We start from the raw sequence: 22,207 nt of genomic DNA on the forward strand, positions 1-22,207 counted from the left end.
ACCTCTGTGATCTCATTAAGACCCTGTGGTTTGAGGCTTCTTAATTTATAGATCCAATATACCTCTTTCCTGTTTAATTTCATAATCCTGTTTGGAATATGAGCAGGGATATGATCAATAGGAATAATTTTTAACTTATTAAAATCTTTATTATGAACTAAGGTATAATGTCTCGAAAGACCATGGGTAAGAAGACCTTTCTTTATGTTGTGTCTGTGGGAATTCAGACGGAGTTGACGTTGTTGTGTAGTTCTTTCCGCAGGGGCATTCAATCATATAAATAACAAATTCAGAATTACAGTTTAGGAAGTAGGGTATATTGAATTTCTCTTTGGTGGAAAAGGAGATAATATCCATCATCTGATGCCCAATACTCTGGCAGCATAAACAGTTCTTTGTACCACATTTAAAAGCCCATTTAATAGTGTTTGAAATATGCCCCTCATGGCTGTTGGCTACTGGCTTGAGGCGACTAGGTGCTATGATGCTCCTGATAGTAGGTGCTCTACTTAAATTTGATGAGAGACTGTATATTTTACAAAAAAGCTTTTTAGCCAAGGGACTAGAATTTATATTAAAAAACAATTATTTTACATTTGAAAATGAGTTTGGAGCTCATTTTTTGTAAATCTGTGTGTACTTAGTGCACCACCTATGTATGCTTCATGTGGTATTTCCTGAAGAAGAGGTTGCAAAAAACCTTGAAACGCGTAGAATAAACCACTGTCAAACTTTATTAACCTTCTGGAATTTCATCATTTGGGCAGCGCGGCCGAAATCCACGTATTCATTTGCAGAGTTCTGTGTCAAGTATATAGTGAGAGACTGATTCTTTACAGCTAAAAGATTCCTCTCCTTTTTCCTTTATTATACACAGGGACATCCTATTACATGACTGATAAATAAGAATTTTCAGACTGAAGTAAATTTAGGCTCTTGGATAGAGGGAAGATACATTTTTACCTGATTTGCGTTTCCGGTGATTTACTTTTGGCTGATTTATTAGAAAAATAGGTGAATCGATTCTTTCATTATACTCTATGACCAAATTACGTAACAGCCTAAATACTGCCAGACCTCCACTTTACCAATGATATGCTATATAGAAGCAGCTAACACTTCTCACCCCGAACAGAGTTAGTATGTCCCGGAGAAAACCTCATCCGATTTTGGGATCCCTCTGGTAAACTGATAGAATATTACAGGGAGAAAGATTTGACTGAGAAATCATCTGAATTGCGAAAGACTTATATTTAAGAACTGTAGTATAATTTAACCATTGTTTCCTCTTAAAAGTGACACAGAGGAAATCGGGATAGGTTTAGAGAGGGGAAAAGAAGCAAATGCCCAAAGGACCTCACAATTACCGATCATTCACCACTCAGTTAAGTACTCATGCCTCTTTATGTTAGAGATTTGGGAATATTTCAGCATTTGTATCTCCACAGATTGAAACTTCTTATGTTCCATAATGTCAAAACAATAGGTACTATCTGTCAGAGACACCGCACTGCACTTGCTCACAGAGCCAGTGCGCGTGTCCTGAGTACAGAAGCAGTGCTGAAAGTTACCTGGGGAGCGGGGCAGCAGAGGTGACCATGCGTGCATCAGGCTAATAGTGTCAGGGTCCAGTCAGCGCTGGAAAGTAAAGAGGCATAGGACCTGCGGACACTGAAAATGAGTAAGCTTGCACGGGACCTATGGTCATGTGACTGCAAGGGGGCAGGGCTTAGTATCCTGCTTTCAGAGATGACAGGACACCATACAACAACTCAGAGTCAGGCAAAACAGAGGTCACAACAGCACGGGCAAACGAGGTACAGGAGGGACAAACAGACGGGTAGTCAGGCAGAGCCAAAGGTCATACACAAGAGGGCGACGTGGTACCAAGTGGACGAGCAGAGAGGAGTCGGGTCACAAGCAGAGAGTCATACACGAGAGGTAGCGCAGTACAAGAGGGGCAGGCAGAACTCGTAACAGGGACAGAACCAAATCAAAACCACACAAGCAAGCAAGATATCAGGCACAAGGCACACGTATACAAGAGGTCACTTAACTCAGCCGAGGGCAGGAGTATAACTGACACCGGACCCAGGTCCAGTGAGCACTAAATAGCCTCCTGCTGCCAGAGAGAGGCAGCACAATTAACCCATAGTCTAACCAGGACGGGTCAAAGCGAAATCCCGTCCTGGATCATGACAGTACCCTCCTCTCAATGGGGGGCCACCGGACCCCCAGGTCTCTCAGGGTACTTGGCGTGAAAGGTTTGGATCAACCGATCCGCATGAACTGATCGAGCAGGAACCCACGAGCGTTCCTCAGGACCGTAGCCCTTCCAATGTATCAGATATTGAAGGGCGCGACGGACCAACCTGGAGTCGACAATTCCTTCCACCTCGTACTCAGCCTGCCCATCTACCAGAACCGGTGTCGGGGAAGATGATGATCCCTCCCCACCGGACCTCACAGGTTTCAAAAGGGCCTTATGGAAAACATTAGGGATCCTTAGAGATGGCGGAAGACTCAACCGAAAAGCCACCGGGTTAACTGCTTCGGTAATTACATAGGGACCTATAAACTTGGGTCCAAGCTTCGCAGAGGGGACCTTGAGCCTTATATTTTTGGTGGATAACCATACCTTATCTCCGACCTGAAACATTGGACCCACGGATCGTTTTTTGTCCGCAAAAAACTTAAATTTGTCCTGGGCCTTCGTAATGTTATTCTGGACCTCCCGCCATACCTCCCCCAACCGCTGGATCGTTTCGTCCGCCCCAGGACACCCAGAATTCAAGCGGGAAAATTCTCCAAAATGAGGATGAAACCCATAATTGCAAAAAAAAGGAGATGTACCCGTAGACTGGTTAGTGCGGTTGTTAAATGCAAACTCAGCCAATGGTAACACAGAACACCAATCATCCTGTCGGGCTGAGGTCAAACAACGCAGAATTTGCTCCAGAGACTGATTGGTCCGCTCAGTCTGCCCATTAGTCTCTGGATGGTAGGCGGATGAAAAGGACAGACCAATACCCAACCTCCTACAAAAGGCTCTCCAAAATCTGGACACAAATTGCACTCCCCTATCAGACACCACATTCAGGGGTACCCCATGCAACCGCACCACATGCTCCACAAACAATCTGGACAATGTTTCCGCATTAGGTAGAGCTGCCAAAGGTACAAAATGTGCCTGCTTACTAAACCTGTCCACTACGACCCAGACCACGGTATTACCCTTGGAAAGGGGAAGGTTGGTGATGAAATCCATGGACAGATGAGTCCATGGTCTCTCAGGAATTGGCAGTGGTACCAATTCCCCGGCCGGCCGGTTATGGGGAGTTTTCGCACGGGCACAAACCTCACACGCAGACACATACTCCCCAACATCAGAGGCTAAAGAAGACCACCAGAATATTCTAGCAATGGCCTTCCGGGTCGCTGAGATCCCTGGATGTCCACCCAGAACTGAGTCATGGAACTCCTGGAGGACCTTGAGACGAAACTGAGCTGGCACAAAAAGTTTATCCACCGGCTTAGCTGGAGGTGCAAGAGACTGGGCTTCTCGAATCTCCCGTTCCAACACATTAGAAACCTCTGCCACCACCACCCCAGGCTGAAGAATGGAGGTTCCGGGGGGGACACCGGATCAAGACTGCGTGACAACGCATCCGCTCTGATATTCTTGGATCCTGGCCGAAAAGTGATCGAGAAGTTGAATCGGGGAAAAAAAAAGTGACCATCTAGCCTGTCTGGGAGTCAACCTTTTAGCTGACACAATGTAAGCTAGGTTTTTGTGGTCCGTGATTACCGTTATAGGATGAACAGCCCCCTCCAAAAAATGCCTCCATTCTGCAAAAGCCAATTTTACGGCCAGAAGTTCCCGATTCCCCACATCATAGTTTCTCTCCGCAGGGGAGAACTTCTTTGAGAAAAAGGCGCAAGGTCTTAAATTGGTCAAAGTGGCGGGTCCCTGGGACAATACCGCCCCCACCCCCACCTCTGAGGCGTCTACCTCAACAATAAATGGTTCAGAGGGGTCCGGTTGGATAAGAACCGGGGCCGACATGAAACATTTTTTCAAAAACTGAAATGCTGCTACCGCTGCGGTTGACCAATTCTTGATATCGGCCCCCTTTTGAGTCATGTCTGTCAGGGGTTTAACCACCTGTGAAAACCCCCTTATAAATTTCCGATAATAATTAGCGAACCCTAGGAACCGTTGCAGACCCTTCAAATCACACGGTTGAACCCACTCGAGAATGGCCTGCACCTTATTAGGATCCATGCGATACCCTTCAGCAGACACGATGAACCCCAGAAAGGACAGTTCCTGAACAAAAAATAAACATTTTTCAAGTTTAGCAAACAGACAGTTCTCCCTGAGCCTTTGGAGAACTGCCCGAACATGACCAATGTGAGTCTGTTTATCAGGCGAGTAGATTAAAATGTCATCCAAATACACCACCATAAAACGTCCAATCAAATCGGAGAACACATGATTTATGAAATTTTGGAAGACCGCTGGAGCGTTGGTCAGGCCGAAGGGCGTGACCAAATTTTCAAACAACCCTTCAGTAGTGAGAAAAGCGGTCTTCCATTCATCTCCGTCCCGGACTCGGATAAGGTTATACGCTCCCCGTAGATCTAATTTCGAAAACCACTTAGCTCCGGACAACTGATTGTATAAATCAGGAATAAGTGGAAGGGGATAAGTATTCCTCACAGTTATTTTATTTAACTCACGAAAATCGAGGCATGGGCGCAAACCACCGTCTTTTTTTTTTTACAAAAAAGAACCCTGCCGCCACAGGAGAAACAGAAGGACGAATATGTCCCTTACGGAGGCTCTCGGAAATATATTCCTTCATCGCAGCCCGTTCCGGACCCGAGAGGTTATACAGGCGGGCTTTGGGCAATTTAGCACCTGGAACCAGGTCAATGGCACAATCAAATGGGCGGTGTGGTGGTAAAACCTCAGCCTCTTTTTCGGAGAAAACGTCAGTATAATCTATTAGGCACTCCGGAATGCCTTCTAGACCCACGGACGACAGACACAGAAACAAGACATTTCTCAGAGCAATAGGGACCCCATTTAACAATATCCCGAGATTCCCAATTAATCACAGGATTATGCAGCTGTAACCAGGGGAACCCCAACACCAGTCCCGCAGGCAGGTTGTTCATTACAAAACATGAAATACGTTCCTGATGTAAGGAACTCACTTTAAGGAGAAACTCTTCAGTACAAAACATAATGTCATTCTTAACCAGTGGTGTTTTGTCAATAGCAACAAGGTGAATCGGAGTCTCCAACCGAACTGTCCCTAACTTACACCTGGCCACCAAGTCAGAGTCAATAAAGTTCAATGATGAACCGCAATCCACGAAGGCAGAAGTGGATGTGGAGACACCCCCACAACAAAGTTCCACTTGAAATGACATTTTAGAAAATGCAGAAAAGGGTACCTGAGAGCCTGGGTGACCTCCACGATAATCACCCGGGCTCAGTCGCTTGTTAGTTAGTGGCCGGGAGGGGCAATCCTTTTTCACATGTCCAGACTCGCCACTGTGAACACAGCATTTTCTCACGAGCCGTTGTCTCCTTTCTTCCTCTTTAAGGTTGATGGTTCCCATCGCCGTGATTTTCAATGAAGAACTGGCTCCCCTTCCTTCGGAGAATAATGATGTCTCGGTTTGTATCACTCCCCTTGCCCGTAACCTGCGATCCATTCGGACGGCCTGTGTCATAGCTTCCTCCAGGGCATCAGGTGGGGGGTGGAGAGCCAAGGCGTCTTTCAGATGCTCAGACAAGCCTCTACGGAACAACCCCCGGAGAGCGGCGTCGTTCCAGCAGACCTCAGCAGCCCAGCGTCTGAACTCTGAGCAAAACCACTCGGCTGAGTGTTTCCCCTGGCAAACATTCATCAGCCTGTCCTCAGCCATACGCACCCGATCAGGCTCATCATAAATATGTCCCAGGGCCTCAAAAAATGCATCCACAGTCATACGCTCAGGGGCCGTGGTAGGAAGGGAGAAAGCCCAGGCTTGGGGGGCTCCCCTTAACAGAGACATAATGACCCCCACTCTCTGACTTTCATCCCCAGAAGAGTGTGGTCTTAAGGAAAAAAAAAAGCTTACAGCCCTCCTTGAAAACTCTGAAGTCATTTTTATCTCCAGAAAAGGTATCTGGTAACTTCACTGGAGACTCAGGGGAAATTAATGTAACATCCCGAGCCCCCAATGAAAGAACCCCCTGCACAGTGTCAGCGATCAGCTGCTGAGACTGAGCCAGGACTCTTTGTTCTCCAAAGAGTTTCTGAGACATCTGCGTCAGATGCTTAACCTGTTCAGAAAGAGTGTGCATAGGATCCATCACACACACAGGTGAATGGGAGCAGAGAAAAAAAAAATGGTATGGGTCAGTTATAATGTCAGAGACACCGCACTGCACTTGCTCATAGAGCCAGTGCACATGTCCCGAGTACAGAAGCAGTGCTAAAAGTTACCAGGGGAGCAGGGCAGCAGAGGTGACCATGCGTGCATCAGGCTAATAGTGTCAGGGTCCAGTCAGCGCTGGAAAGTAAAGAGGCATAGGACCTGCGGACACTGAAAATGAGTAAGCTTGCACGGGACCTATGGTCATGTGACTGCAAGGGGGCGGGGCTTAGCGTCCTGTATTCAGATAGGACAGGACACCATACAACAACTCAGAGTCAGGCAAAACAGAGGTCACAGCAGTACGGGCAAACGAGGTACAGGAGGGACAAACAGACGGGTAGTCAGACAGAGCCAAAGGTCATACACAAGAGGGCGACGTGGTACCAAGTGGACGAGCAGAGAGGAGTCGGGTCACAAGCAGAGAGTCATACACGAGAGGTAGCGCAGTACAAGAGGGGCAGGCAGAACTCGTAACAGGGACAGAACCAAATCAAAACCACACAAGCAAGCAAGATATCAGGCACAAGGCACACGTATACAAGAGGTCACTTAACTCAGCCGAGGGCAGGAGTATAACTGACACCGGACCCAGGTCCAGTGAGCACTAAATAGCCTCCTGCTGCCAGAGAGAGGCAGCACAATTAACCCATAGTATAACCAGGACGGGTCAAAGCGAAATCCCGTCCTGGATCATGACACCATATTATACTGTATATATATACACACACACACATATATATATACATATATATATATATATATATATATATATATATATATATATATATATACCGTATATACTTGAGTATAAGCCGAGTTTTTCAGCACATTTTTTTGTGCTGAAAAAACCCCCTTGGCTTATACTTTAGTGAGGTTACCAGAAAATGGAGGGGGAGCGGCCGTGTCGGGTCACGGGAGGCAAGATCCGGCTGCTACAGCTAAAAGTCTGTGCCCGATGCTAAAGAGCAATGAATATTCATTGCGCTGTAATTATATATTCATTTCTCTCTCCTAGCCCACACAGTGTCAGCCGCAGGGTTCCAGCAGCGGCAGGGCGATCATGTGTGCCCGCTACTTAAGAGAAATGAATATTCACTTCTCTCCGTTCCCATAGGCATGGAGGGCAGTGAATATTCATTCACGCGAAAGCCCGGCAGCTGCTGGAAGCCAGTGGCTACTGCTGACACTATGCCCGCTGTTAAAGAGAAATGAATATTCACAGCGCTGGCTGTGAATATTCATTTCTCTGTAATATCGTGCACAGTGTCAGCCGCAGCGGCCGGCCTTTCACCTGTGCCGCTACTTAAGAAAAATATAGGCATAGAGGGCAGTGAATATTTACGTGATCACCCGGCCACTGCAGCTGCTGGCACCAGAACAAGACGCTGCAAGAGAGCGCAGAGATGGTAAGTAGGATTGTTTATTTTTATTATGTTTTTCTGATGGGAACCATGCATACCTGGCTAGGGATGAAGAGCCATGCAGACCAGCATAGGAATGAAGCGCTATGCATGCCAGGATAGGGATGAGAAACCATGCATACCAGGATAGGGATGAGGGAGCCATGGATACCAGGATAGGGATGAGGGAGCCATGGATACCAGGATAGGGATGAGGAGCCATGCAGACCAGGATAGGAATGAAGCGCTATGCATGCCAGGATAGGGATGAGAAACCATGCATACCAGGATAGGGATGAGGGAGCCATGGATACCAGGATAGGGATGAGGGAGCCATGCATACCAGGATAGGGATGAGGGAGCCATGGATACCAGGATAGGGATGAGGAGGCCATGCATACCAGGATAGGGATGAGGGAGCCATGCATACCAGGATATGGATGAGGGAGCCATGCATACCAGGATAGGGATGAGGGAGCCATGGATACCAGGATAGGAATGAGGGAGCCATGCATACCAGGATAGGAATGAGGGAGCCATGCATACCAGGATAGGGATGAGGGAGCCATGGATACCAGGATAGGGATGAGGAGGCCATGCATACCAGGATAGGAATGAGGGAGCCATGCATACCAGGATATGGATGAGGGAGCCATGCATACCAGGATAGGGATGAGGGAGCCATGGATACCAGGATAGGAATGAGGGAGCCATGCATACCAGGATAGGAATGAGGGAGCCATGCATACCAGGATAGGGATGAGGGAGCCATGGATACCAGGATAGGGATGAGGAGCCATGCAGACCAGGATAGGAATGAGGGAGCCATGCATACCAGGATAGGAATGAGGGAGCCATGCATACCAGGATAGAGATGAGGAGGCCATGGATACCAGGATAGGGATGAGGAGCCATGCATACCAGGATAGGAATGAGGGAGCCATGCATACCAGGATGGGAATGAGGGGACAATGCATACCTGGTTTATACTCGAGTCAATAAGATTTCCCAGTTTTTGTGGTAAACTAAGGTGCTTTGGCTTATACTCGGGTCGGCTTATAATCTAGTTCTAGTATATACAGTATATATAAAGCTGAATATCTGTGTGTGGTAGTACGTTGAATACAAAACCACATTTTTCATCCGATTTGAGTGAAATTTTGCACAGCCAGTCTTTAGAAGCAGACTAAAAATAAAGAGACCATTAAAACTCAAAATCCCCCTTTCACGAGATTTGTTCCTCCGAATTTAGGCTCTATAGAAATAAAGAAGAAAATAGATGTCTGTGTGGTGAATGCAAAACCACAGATTTTGCGCAAAGGGTCTTGAAGAATTAAAGCGACAGCTCCCAAATAGTTGCTCTTAAAGGGGCAGCAACTAGGAGCGGTAACCTGATAGGTCGCTCTAAATTCTGTAATTATAGCAACGGCTGTTGCAAAAGTAACTGGGGCCTCATTTATGAGAATTGTCTCAAAAGTCAAATCGCTCTGGTATAGCCACTGCATGAGTAAGTGCAACCTCATTTATTAAAAATGCCTCACAGTAAGATTATTCTGGTTGCCTATAGCAACCAGAGTGCAGCTTTCAGCATTGAAGTTGCTGAGGTAAAGTGAAAGCTGAGCTCTGATTGGTTGCTATGGACAATTAGGACAGTCTGACTGTGAGGCAGTCAGACGTTTTCTGCTTTATATATACAGATTCACCTAACAGATCTCTGATCAGTATGAGGTGGTTACTAAGGGTCATAATACTAAGGGCTGTTTAAAATGCAACCCAAAAAAACAACCATCTATTGGGCAAGTTAATCTAAAACCTAAGAAAGCAAAACTGTCTCAAACAGCGGAGACAAGTGAACAGCGCAAATCCAAGCTTGAAAGGAAGCGTATCAGACAGGCTGAATCAAAGGCTGCTGAAATACAGTATCTGAACGACGGGAACGTCATTTTCAGGAAAAATGAATGAGACAGGCTGAATCAATGGAAGCTGAAACATCTGAAAAACGGGAATGTTGTCTTCAGAAGAATCGGATGAAACAGGCTGAACCAAAGGCAGCTGAAACATCTGATCAATGGGAACGTCATCTTCAGGAGAAATGGATGACACAGGCTGAATCAAAGGCAGCTGAAACATCTGAACAATGGGAACGTCATCTTCAGGAGAAATGGATGACAGGCTGAATCAAAGGCAGCTGAAACATCTGAACAATGGGAACGTCATCTTCAGGAGAAACGGATGACACAGGCTGAATCAAAGGCAGCTGAAACATCTGAACAATGGGAACGTCATCTTCAGGAGAAATGGATGACACAGGCTGAATCAAAGGCAGCTGAAACATCTGAACAATGGGAACGTCATCTTCAGGAGAAATGGATGACACAGGCTGAATCAAAGGCAGCTGAAACATCTGAACAATGGGAACGTCATCTTCAGGAGAAATGGATGACACAGGCTGAATCAAAGGCAGCTGAAACATCTGAACAATGGGAACATCATCTTCAGGAGAAATGGATGACAGGCTGAATCAAAGGCAGCTGAAACATCTGAACAATGGGAACGTCATCTTCAGGAGAAATGGATGACACAGGCTGAATCAAAGGCAGCTGAAACATCTGAACAATGGGAACGTCATCTTCAGGAGAAATGGATGACAGGCTGAATCAAAGGCAGCTGAAACATCTGAACAATGGGAACGTCATCTTCAGGAGAAACGGATGACACAGGCTGAATCAAAGGCATCTGAAACATCTGAACAATGGGAACATCATCTTCAGGAGAAATGGATGACAGGCTGAATCAAAGGCAGCTGAAACATCTGAACAATGGGAACGTCATCTTCAGGAGAAATGGATGACACAGGCTGAATCAAAGGCAGCTGAAACATCTGAACAATGGGAACGTCATCTTCAGGAGAAATGGATGACACAGGCTGAATCAAAGGCAGCTGAAACATCTGAACAATGGGAACGTCATCTTCAGGAGAAATGGATGACACAGGCTGAATCAAAGGCAGCTGAAACATCTGAACAATGGGAACGTCATCTTCAGGAGAAATGGATGACACAGGCTGAATCAAAGGCAGCTGAAACATCTGAACAATGGGAACGACATCTTCAGGAGAAACAGATGACACAGGCTGAATTGAAAGCAGCTGAAACATCTGAACAACAGGAATGTCGTCTTCAGGAGAAACTGATGATACAGGCTGAATCAAGGGATGCAGAAACATCTGAACACCATGAACGTAGTCTTCAGGAGAATCGATTGAGACAGGCTGAATGAAGGGATGCTGAAACATCTGAATATCGCGAACGTCATCTTCTGGAGAAATGGATGAGACAGGCTGAATCAAGGGCAGATAAAACACCTGAACATCGGGAATGTCGCCTTCAGAAGAACTGGATGAGACATGCTGAACCAAGTAAGCTGAAACATCTGAACAACGGGAATGTCATCTTCAGGAGAACCAAAAGAGGCAGGCTGAATGAAAGAATGGGGAAACATCTTAACAAAAGGATGAATATAGACAAAATGACTGTATAAGTTGCATATGTCATATGTGAAGACTTAGTTTGGGAGCGTTTCACTAGGACCCAATTCAGGACTATAGGTCACATCTGAAAGTCATAATAGGAAGGAAAAGTATGCATCCACAAGATGTGTGCATAGCTTAGCAATTCCATAGGTACTATAGTTTTGTGTATATATACATACATATATATATATATATATACACACATACACACACACACACACACACACACACACACACACACATACACTATAAGTATTGTTTATTCAGATGTTCATTTCTGGGTTTTAGGCCAGGTCCCCCTTTTGTAGACTGTTTATAAGGGGAACACAACATATATACACATACCTTAAGACAGAAGAGAACAGCAACAACTTGAAATAGAGGATTGGTCTTGCGCACAGTCTGGATTTCATTCCATTCATTTGCTATGAAATATGTCCTCCAGATGCTCACTGGAAATGAGCTACTTTTTTCACCACCTGCTTGGATAGTGAAAAATAAAACTGAGGTCCATCATCCAGCAGATCTTAGCATTTACCAACCTTCCCACACTGTACCATGATTACAAGTTTTGACGGCAATTAAAACTGAAAGAAAAGAACTGGAGTATAAGTTGGTATACATGCAACGTGTAGGCGCATATTCACACTGGCCATTAAACTGACAAAACCTAAGAGAGAAATGAAATGAACATATAATCTGCTATAAATAAGTAAAAAGCAATAGTGCGTATAAATAACATAAGGTACTTAGTAAACACCGCTTTTGATAAAAAAAAAAAAAGTGTAAAAGTCATCCCACCAGCGACAAGGTGTAACCTGTCAGGATGGCCCTAAGCTCTTGTATTAAAACATTACCATGTGTCAAAAATGAACTCAATGTGAATAAGTGCTGAGCAGGACCACGGAATAGAAAATAACTTACTAAACCACCACAAACAAAAGCCCAGGGAAAAAGAGTACCATATTTGCATGTCTAGGCCGACAAGTACGCACATGAGATATTCATTGGTCGAAAAAATATTCCGCCGACACCATCTCTCCTGACTCCTCCATACACTGGAATACTCTATCAACCGCTCCTGTGTTCTCTATGGGGGAACAGCTGCCTGACTCCTCTAGCAGCTGCTACAGCAGGCCGGACCTCTCTCCCCCCTGACATCATCTACTGAGGAAGAGTCAGGAGACCCCCATACACATTAGACTGCCGTCCGCTCCCGCTGATATCGATGGTTCAGGAGAATTTAACCCATTGTGGAGCTGATGGGGCCTTAAGGCACCAATATAAATAGCTAAGTACAGCGCTATTTTGTTTATGCCAGAAAAAGTATTAAGTTACGTACCGGTAACGGTATTTTTCGGAGGCCCATGACAGCACCACGAGAGAGGGGATCCGCCCTATAGGAACAGGAAACCTACAGATACAAAAAGGGCGGCACTTCTCCCACGCATCAGTTGGATTACAGAGCTTGAGAGGCTACCATGGTTAGTACACAACATATGATATATACAACCTATCTACCCTATTTAACAGAATTATTCCATACCATCTCCCACATAAGGTGATTCTATGAACAATCTTCTAAGGAGTGCACCCCTATATGTGAACAAGGGAGGGAACTAAGGGTGCTGTCATGGGCCTCCGAAAAATACCGTTACCGGTACGTAACTTAATACTTTATTCGGACTCCCATGACAGCACCACGAGAGAATTACAGAGATGTAAACTAACTTAGGGAGGGACTACAGCCTGCAGCACCCTTAGCCCGAAGGTGAGGTCTGAGGAGGCACCCATGTCTAACCGATAGTGGTTAAAAAAGGTGGAAGGAGATGACCAGGTGGCCGCCTTACATATTTGATCAATTGATACTCCAGATCTCTCCGCCCAGGATGATGCCATGGCCCGAGTGGAATGTGCCCTCAGGTTCTGTGGAGCCGGACCGCCACCTGCTGTGTAGGCAAGAGAGATAGCCTCCCTAATCCACCTTGCTAATGTGCGTTTTGATACTCTGTATCCTTTCCTGGAACCTTGGAAGGATAGGAATAATGCGTTCTCCTTCTTCCAAGGATCCGTGGCTGCTAAATATGTCAGTAAGCATCTTCTAATATCTAACGCCTGGAGTTTCTGCTCTTTAGGGTTGGTTGGGTTAGGGAGGAAGGAAGGCAGAACTATCTCCTGTGTCCTGTGGAATTGTGTTGCTACCTTGGGAAGGTATGCTGGATCTGGCCTTAGGATCACTCTATCCTGTAAGAACTCTGTGTAAGGAGGCAATCTGGAAAGTGCCTGTATATCGCTCACCCTACGCGCGGATGTTATTGCTACCAGGAATGCTGTCTTAAGAGATATAATCTTTAGTGAGGCGGAATCTAAAGGTTCAAACGGACTTTCTGTCATGGCTGTAAGGACTAAGTTTAAGTCCCATGGTACGCATCTGTCTTTGTGTATAGGTCTCGATCTGGCCGCTGCTCTAATGAACCTTGCTACCCAATAATCCTTTGCAATATCAGCTGCAAAAAGGGCCCCTAAGGCTGAAACTTGTACTTTTAGCGTACTTGTGGAGAGACCCAATTCGAAACCTTTCTGGAGAAATTCCAGAATATGTTTCGTGGGAATTCCATCTCTGATGTCAAAGTGAAAGGTGGACAGGAAGCGTTTCCAGGTCCTAGCATAGATATTAGTGGTGGTTAATTTTCTGCTTCTTAGGAGGGTGTCAATTAAGTTCTTGGAGAACCCTCTATTTTTTAATAGTGACCTTTCAAATACCACGCCGTCAAATGAAGTCCCGCTACTTGTGGGTGGCTGACTGGCCCCTGGTAGAGGAGATCCGGAAGGTTCGGCAGTACCCAGGGATCGCCTACCGACATGGTCCTCAACCACGCGAACCAGGTCCTCCTGGGCCAAAAGGGGGCAATCAGTATGACTCTTGCCTGATCCTCTCTGATCTTCCTGACTACCAGAGGAAGAAGATTCAATGGTGGGAAGGCGTATGCCAGAGAAAAATCCCATCTTATCAGTAGGGCATCCACCGCCAGGGGATTTTCCCTGGGGTTCAGAGAGCAGAACAATCTTTCTTTTCTGTTTTTTTCTGGTGGCAAAGAGGTCTACCTCTGGCTGGCCCCATCTGCGGACAATCTGGCGGTAAATATCTTTGTTCAAAGCCCATTCTCCTTGTCTTAGAGCCTTGCGGCTTAAAAAGTCTGCTCTTACATTGTCCTTTCCGCTGATGTGGAGCGCGGTCAAAGATAGACAATTTCTCTCTGCTATCTGGAGGAGCCGTTCTGTTATCTGCATCAGAGCGCTGGAGCGGGTTCCACCTTGGTGGTTGACATATGCTACCGCTACCTGGTTGTCCGAGTGTATCCTCACATGATGGCCCTGCAGGTAGATAATGAGTTTCTTGACTGCCCGCTCTATCGCCAATAGTTCTCTCTGGTTGGATGAGATTTCAGAATTAGAATCCCACTGGCCCTGTACCACTATGTCCCCCATATGGGCTCCCCAACCGAAGGAACTTGCGTCTGTGGTTATAATACGGGTTATCTGTGTTATCCAGGGCACCCCTGACGCTAGGTTCTCGCTCTCAAGCCACCATCTCAGTGATGTAACAGTTGAGGGGCTTAGACACATCCGACCCTGTAAGGAGCCTCCAAGGGCCCTGCTATTAATCAAGACGTCGTTTTGAAGGGTTCTGGTATGGAACTGTGCCCACCTTACTGCTGGGATGCATGAAGTTAGAGAACCTAACAGGGACATGGCCTGTCTGAGGGTCATAGATGGATTATCCATTGCCCGAAGAACCTGCTCCTGTATCTTTTGTAATTTATCTAGTGGTAGCAGGCACCGCTGAGTGTCTGAATTTAGTATCAACCCTAAAAATTTCTGTATTTTTAAGGGCTGGAGTCGCGATTTCTCGTAGTTTAAAATCCATCCCAGGTTTTCTAACCTGGATCTAGCTTTTTCTATCTGGGATTTACAATGACCCACCGATTTTCCTACAATCAAGAAATCGTCTAAATATGGAATGATTAAGACGTCAACCTCTCGTAAGTGAGCCATAACTTCGGCCACTAACTTTGTAAAAACCCTGGGTGCTGCTGAGAGACCAAAGGGAAGGGCTCTATACTGAAAATGACATACTGTGCCCTCTACTGAAACTGCCATCCTCAGGAACTGCCATGGATAAATGGGGTTTAGGCTCCTCTACCTCCATTGTCCCTCTGACTGCTTTGACCAGCTTGTCTACCCGGTCAAGAGGCAGACAAAATCGCCCCGAGTCCTCTTCTCCTGAGGAGGACGAGGGAGATGAAGCCTGGGAGTCTCTGCTTTTTCTCCACTCTACCGAGGAATCAGACTCCCCCGGGACCTCGCCCCTTAGACTTTGCGGCTGAGACAAGGACTTTAGGGTTTCCCTCATTTCTACCCTGACAATGTCTCTCAAACTCGCCGCTGCTGCAGGCGACTCTTCTGCCACCGTCTGCTGAATACAGGGGGGCACAATCTTTTGAGGCACGCGTCCGGTAATGGGCATGCACAGAGTGCGCATTCCCTATGCTTATTTTTACTTGTAGCTTTTTTTCCCTAGAAAAAGAAAAACACAGAAGGGGGGTCCCGTCACTGAGTGAACTTTCACGAAGATCACTTACCAGTGCCACAATCAAGTACCGGAGAACGAGGGGGATTTCTTTCGGTCGATGCTCCTGTCTGCCTGGAGGAGCTCTTACGAGTGGACTGGTCACTTCGTCCCGCATTACTGTCACGGGACCCTTTCTTTTTCTGTTTGACCTGCCGAAGGTCATCCATGGGCGGCAGTGATGTTTGCCGCTGCTGCCCTTGCTTCTGCCGCTGCTGCTGCTCTCGATCGCTTTCCATTACCACTGCTGCTGCTGCTGCACACTGCTGCATGTAGTAATGTGGTCAAGGCAAGGTACCCTGCCCGGGTCCCGCCTAAATACCCCCTCCTCCGGTCAGCAGTATCCATGCCGCGCCCCTCCCCCCCCTTAACGGAGCTCCCTACCCCAGCTGGCGCCCGACCCCGCGCCATCGGTGTTTTCGATGGGCGCCGCCATCTTGGAATCGCCGCGCATGCGCAGTGGCGCGCTGACCCGGAAGCGCCTCCTCCGCCCGCCCCCTGACGTCACCGCTACCCCGGAAACGCCGGAAGCCCCGCGGGACGCCCGGGAGCTCCGGAGCAGCGCCCGGTCGAAGCCCCCTGCACAGCGCTGCCAACATATCTGCGCCGCCGGAGCCGGGAATCCCCGGGGGGGTATACTTACCGGCGGCGGCTTAATTCCGGAGACGGACATCCTCCGGACGCCGCTCCCTGCTGTCCACGCCACCGCCGTGACACCCATCCTGGGCCACCGTGGCGCCTTCCAGGAGATCCGAACCAGGCCGAGGTAGGAGACCCCCTCGCTACCGGTGTCGGCTGGCCGGCCTGGGATCCAATTCTTCTGTAGGATCCCGTCCCCTCAGGAACAGGAAACCAACTGATGCGTGGGAGAGGTGCCGCCCTTTTTGTATCTGTAGGTTTCCTGTTCCTATAGGGCGGATCCCCTCTCTCGTGGTGCTGTCATGGGAGTCCGAATAAACATAAATTTCGATCTTTTCAAAATCTAGGTACTTACTTTCAGATTTTAATGGTTTGGTCTTTGGTCGCTCCCAGTCAATGAAGAAAATATGGATGGAAAGCTGTGAGACGAGAGTATGTAGGAACTGTAGTCCCTGAACAGAAGAAGTGCATGGTTAAATGGCAATAAATGAATCTAGGCACCTAAGTGACAAGAAAAGTGAATGTTGCTATAACGGATGTACGGCTGGTATTATCGCCACTGTTTTATAGGTGCAGCAGATGAGTGGCAGTGCCAGTACTGCGCTCATCAAACTTAATGCATGAGAAGAGCCGCAGTCCCAGGCACAGTCATGTATGAGCAAACAACCGACCCGGTCTAGATAATGAAGAGGCGCGCTGCAGCACCTCCATCATTTTGGTTTAACCCATAGTGATCAAGAGACCGGCACCAATTTCCAATATGAAGCGGCAGAAGGATTCAGTCATATTGAAAACAGCTTCATAAACTTTTTATTGAGCTTGTCCTCAATGTTGGGGAGAAGAGAAGAGCGATTATTGGGGGTGTTCCCACCGATCAGAACTAGGAGGTCTCAAACACGGTTACACTATTCATTATGCGTTTCTAAAAGCATTCACGCTAAAGATACACGATGTTCTCTTGTACATGCGGTGCAAAAATATAATAATATCCTCCAGGATTCTCGAAAGCAGACACAGCTCCCTTTGAGATGTTGTTGCAATGCAAGCAACAAACTATCGGACAGCACTTGGATGCCATCTGTCAGATGTTCTTCGTCACCAACCGTTTGATACGAGAAGCTTGAGAAAAAACGATAAAACTCTGATGGTAAAAACTGACAATAGAGAAATCTGAGAAAAAGCACTATTGAAACGTGGACCCATTTTTTGCATATGACAAAAAAATACAGCCATGTAGATGATTCTTAATGGTGCACTTAAAAAGTGTAGGGGGCAGTGGTGGAGCCAGCAGGGACCATTCTGATATCCAGGTACCTTTGCAAACCCCCTTCCCCCAAATTAACAAAAAATTGGAATCTGGTTTATTTCACTACTCTGCAGACATGATTTTACAGCATCTCCAATGGCCAAAAATGAAGAGTAGAAAATCTAACAACCTACCTTCAGAGTAAATGCACATGATACATAAGTGATGAAGTTTTTTTCATCGTCCGGCAGAGGTAACAAGACAGAGACGTGCTGCTGGCCCTGGAAGTGCACGCAACAAGGTTACTGCTTGATTTGTAGGAAAATTGAGATTAGCATTTAATCCTGCACACATCACTGACTATACCCTCAAAGTGCGAGCTGTGGTATTCACAGACAGCACTCGTATCTCTGATAGTCTATGGAACCATTCACATGTCTGATTTTTCGTGGACCAAAAATATTGGAGACCTGTCTGATTTTGATCTGAGCGTCGAAAATGCAAGTCTATGGCTCAGTGAAAAAAATCTGACTGCACTCAAATCACATCCGAGTGCGGTTCAATTTTCACAGATTGTCAGAAAGGAAAAAGTGGAGAAACTATTTTTTTTTGTCTCGATGTACAAGAAAAACGGATGACACTCGGACAACACGCTGATCAAAGTCTGATCAAAATTGGTCGTACATGAGAAAATCGGACGTCTGTATGAGGCCTTGAAAGTAGAAATCACCCAGATGTTTAAAGAAAACCTGAAGGCAATCATCTTGTTCCTATATTCCGTTTGCATTATTATAAAATATACAGCCTCCTTTAGCATAGGGACAGGCAGCATAGCCCCTGCCATATCCAAGGCTACACATAATGTAGGCTCAGTATCTATCTCACATTGGACTACTTGTCCCTAGCCTACGGGGGTTCATATATATGAGATAGCTGTCGCCTGACCACCATCTCTCTCTCATACTAAATAAATGGGGTTCTTATAAAACGAAGAAAGCTGCTGTGCGACTCCTATGGCAGCAGCTTATCCCTGAGAACAAAAGCTCAGTGTGTAAATTTAAAGGGACCCTTTTACACTGTATGTACAGTCCATTTTGTGAACCGCGTGATACAGAGGAGAAGTGAAGCATGAATAATATAGAGGTTTGTAGGAAAAGATGCAGTAGGACTTGATTTTTATTCATTGAAATTCCCTATATGTATAAAAGTCCAGTAGGCGGTGCTACCAGTGATTGACAGCTATCTCTGCATCCACAAGCATAAAGGGAAGACTGTCAATCACTAGTGGGACTGCCCACTGGACTGCTAAGGAACGTTGGCTTATTGTCAACTCGTTTCAGAGTCACTCTGACTCCTTTTTCAAGACATTTTTCTCATTTGTGGTAGTCCTGAAGAAGGAGTGGGAGTGACTCTGAAACGCTTGACAGTAACTCCGTAAGGTGTAAGAAAGCCCACTGAGCTGAGCTTAACCTCTGCGGGTCTATCTCTCTGCCTCAGCCATTGTCCCTGTGTCTGTTACTTGGCTGCAGCAGTGACAAAACATCCACAGCTCTGTAGTCAGTCGCTGCTGTTGTAGACGGTACTAATCTCAGGGATTGGCTGCAGCGCTATCAATATCACGTCACTGCTGCAGCCAAACACAGAGCCCAGGACAAGAGTGGGACCCAGAGAGGTTAAGTAAATCTCATTCTGTCTTTTTACATCTCTCTTTAACCTCTAAAGGACTGGGAGATTTTTCCCTTTTTCACTTTTTGTTTATTTCCTTTATTTTCCTATCGCTATAGCCGTATGAGGGCTTGCAGTCTTCAGGACAAGTTGTAGTTTTGAATGACGCCATATTCATTTTACAAAAATGTACTGGAAAATGGGAAACAAATTTGAAGAGGAAAAAAATGGTGAAAATTATTGCAATTCTGCCATTATTTCTCATGTACAGCACCACGGAATTAATGGTGCTATATAAATAAATAATAATAATATTTTGTGGGCTCTTTGTTCTTTCTGACCTGGATACATGATTATCTAGGTCACTACAACGAAACAAAACGTGCATAGATTTTTTTTTTTTTTTTAATTTAAGCGGAGAAAAAAAAAAAAAAAAACCTAAAAGTTTGTAAAAATATAAATTGCGAGAAGGGGCAGTTTCTGTTACAATTTTCTGAGACCCCCTAATGTTTTTCTTTTTCTGTCGATGGAGCTATTTGAGGGCTTCAGTGCGAAGTCCGATTTTATTACCGACCCACAGACTTGCATTGCCGATTTTGAGCCGACCCCCCCGAGAAAAAATGACATCTGAACGAGCCCCAACACCAAAATAAAAGATGAATACCTACTTTGAACAACAGCAGCCAGTAAAGTCCAGTCCCCACAGTCACAGCGAAGAACACGTTGGCCAAAACTCCAGCGTAAAAAATTAGAAACTGAGTCGCAGTCTAGGAATTGAAAAGGACAAAGAAAGAATTAAAGGGCATCTGTCACCCCATTTTTGCCCCATAAGCTGGGGCCATCGCCATCAGGGGCTTATCTACAGCATTCTGTAATGCTGTAGCTAAGCCCCCGATGAAACCTGAAAGATAAGGAATAACACGTTAGATTATACTCACCAGGGGGCGGAGTCGGGTGCGGATGGGTGTCGCGGTCCGGTCTGCCGCCTCCCATCTTCATACGATGACATCCTCCTCCTTACTTATCCCTTGGCTCCTGCGCACGCGTACTTTCTCTGCCCTGTTGAGGGCAGAGTAAATTACTGCAGTGCGCAGGTGCCGGGAAAGGTCAGAGAGGTCCAGCACCTGCACACTGCAGTACTCTGCTCTGCCGTCAACAGGGCAGATAAAGTACGCCTGCGCAGGATCCAAGGGAGCAGCAAGGAGGAGGACGTCATAGTATGAAGATGGGAGGCGCTGTACGGTACGGCGACACCCATCGGACCGGACCGAACGCCGGGGTCAGTATAATATAACTCTTTTTTCTTATCTTTCAGGTTTCATCAGGGGCTTATCTACAGCATTACAGAATGCTGTAGATAAGCCCCTGATGGCGGTGCCGGCAGCTGATAGACCAAAAATGGGGTGACAAATCCCCTTTAAAGTAAACATGTATAAAATGGGTCGATGGCTCAATGTTTGGCTTTTGAACAACAGTTGTCACTCAAGAAAAAAAAAGTCAGTGTATAGTCAAAGGACCAGATTCATCAAGACCGGCGTGAACTTCATGCAGGTCATCATGAGGGGGGCATGGTGGGGTGCAAAGCTCCTGATTCATTAAGAGGATATCACCCCTCTTAGTAAATCAGCTGAAGTAGGAAGTGACCTGCACCTCCGTGTATGCCTCGCCACAAATCTTACTCTAGTCCCTGCTGTATAGCGACTGATGCCCCAGCTCTGCCTGTTTTATCGAAGCTGGGTAAAAATGACATGAGAAGGGCAAAATTTTAGCACAGCCTCCAGTCGTACCAAAAGTTTGTGATTTTTAAAAGATTTTTACACCAGAATACTTGTACAAATCCTTTGCTGAATCTGGCCTAGGACATGTACCCATCAAAAGTATTTTGTGAGTTTTTGATATTGCAGATTTTTTTTGTAGCATTTTTGCATCAACTAGTTAAGTTGCGTTACTTGTGTTTTTATTGCATTTTTTCGTGCATTTTTTTACAAACATTTTTATAAGTTGCTTGACTTCAACCCCAAAGAAAAGGTTTGGTGGGATTTGAAGAAGGCGGCCGCAGCAGGTAAACTACAACAACTGGAGGCAAAGACTCCTCAGGAATCTCTTTTGGATCATTGCAAAAAGCAGAACGTTTGTAAATTTTGGTAATAAACCTAATTTTTAATGGGCATTGATTCATTTTGATTACAACTATTAGCCAGAATAGACGAAGTGTCTACATGTTCGCTACTATATACAGTAACCACATGTTTATGACATTCTATATTATGAAACCAAACTTATTGTTTTGCACTTATTACCTGCAGGTCAATTACTTGACTACCGATTCGCCTTTTCCAGGCTGCAGTTTTCAGAAGGGACCACAATACAGCCAGACCACCCAGCACCCCCAAAGCCACCTGTAAAATTAAGGCCAATTTTAACATGCGTCCAATGGTGGAAAGACACCAGAGAAAGCGAATTCCTGATCACTTACATCTGCCTGGACGAGGGAGTCTGACTGGTTCATTTCATACTGTACTGAAAAAGAAACCTGGGAAAGGAAAAGCATCCTGTAAATGACACGATCGTCATAGCTTGTAGAACTACAACCCTCAGCGCGTCAGCTGTCAAGGTACGATGGGAGCCAAGCTCTGGTCACATTGGTCTTGTGGTTT

At 46.1% G+C, this 22,207-nt stretch overlaps 1 protein-coding gene across 5 annotated transcripts in view; it reads right to left on the reverse strand.

Moving 5' to 3' along the window:
• TMEM67 (transmembrane protein 67) overlaps nt 1–22,207 on the reverse strand; it is an 80,507-nt gene that overhangs the window by 21,038 nt on the left and 37,262 nt on the right. For 3 of the 5 annotated variants that reach the window (XR_012220974.1, XM_073550484.1, XM_073550483.1), the window contains exons 15-20: nt 22,027–22,083; nt 21,851–21,949; nt 20,219–20,317; nt 18,080–18,166; nt 16,995–17,091; nt 11,716–11,873 (exon numbers count right to left, since the gene is read on the reverse strand). Coding sequence is in view for 4 of the 5 variants with exons in the window: in XM_073550484.1 (XP_073406585.1) it covers nt 11,716–11,873; nt 16,995–17,091; nt 18,080–18,166; nt 20,219–20,317; nt 21,851–21,949; nt 22,027–22,083 (597 nt within the window). In the remaining variant the exon portion in view is untranslated. The remainder of the gene's footprint in view (nt 1–11,715; nt 11,874–16,994; nt 17,092–18,079; nt 18,167–20,218; nt 20,318–21,850; nt 21,950–22,026; nt 22,084–22,207) is intronic. The other 2 variants (XM_073550486.1, XM_073550485.1) reach the window with 2 other exon arrangements.

The sequence above is a fragment of the Dendrobates tinctorius genome, unplaced genomic scaffold (genome assembly GCF_039654945.1).
Source record: "Dendrobates tinctorius isolate UK_male_01 unplaced genomic scaffold, ASM3965494v1 ptg000165l, whole genome shotgun sequence".
NCBI lineage: Eukaryota > Metazoa > Chordata > Amphibia > Anura > Dendrobatidae > Dendrobates > Dendrobates tinctorius.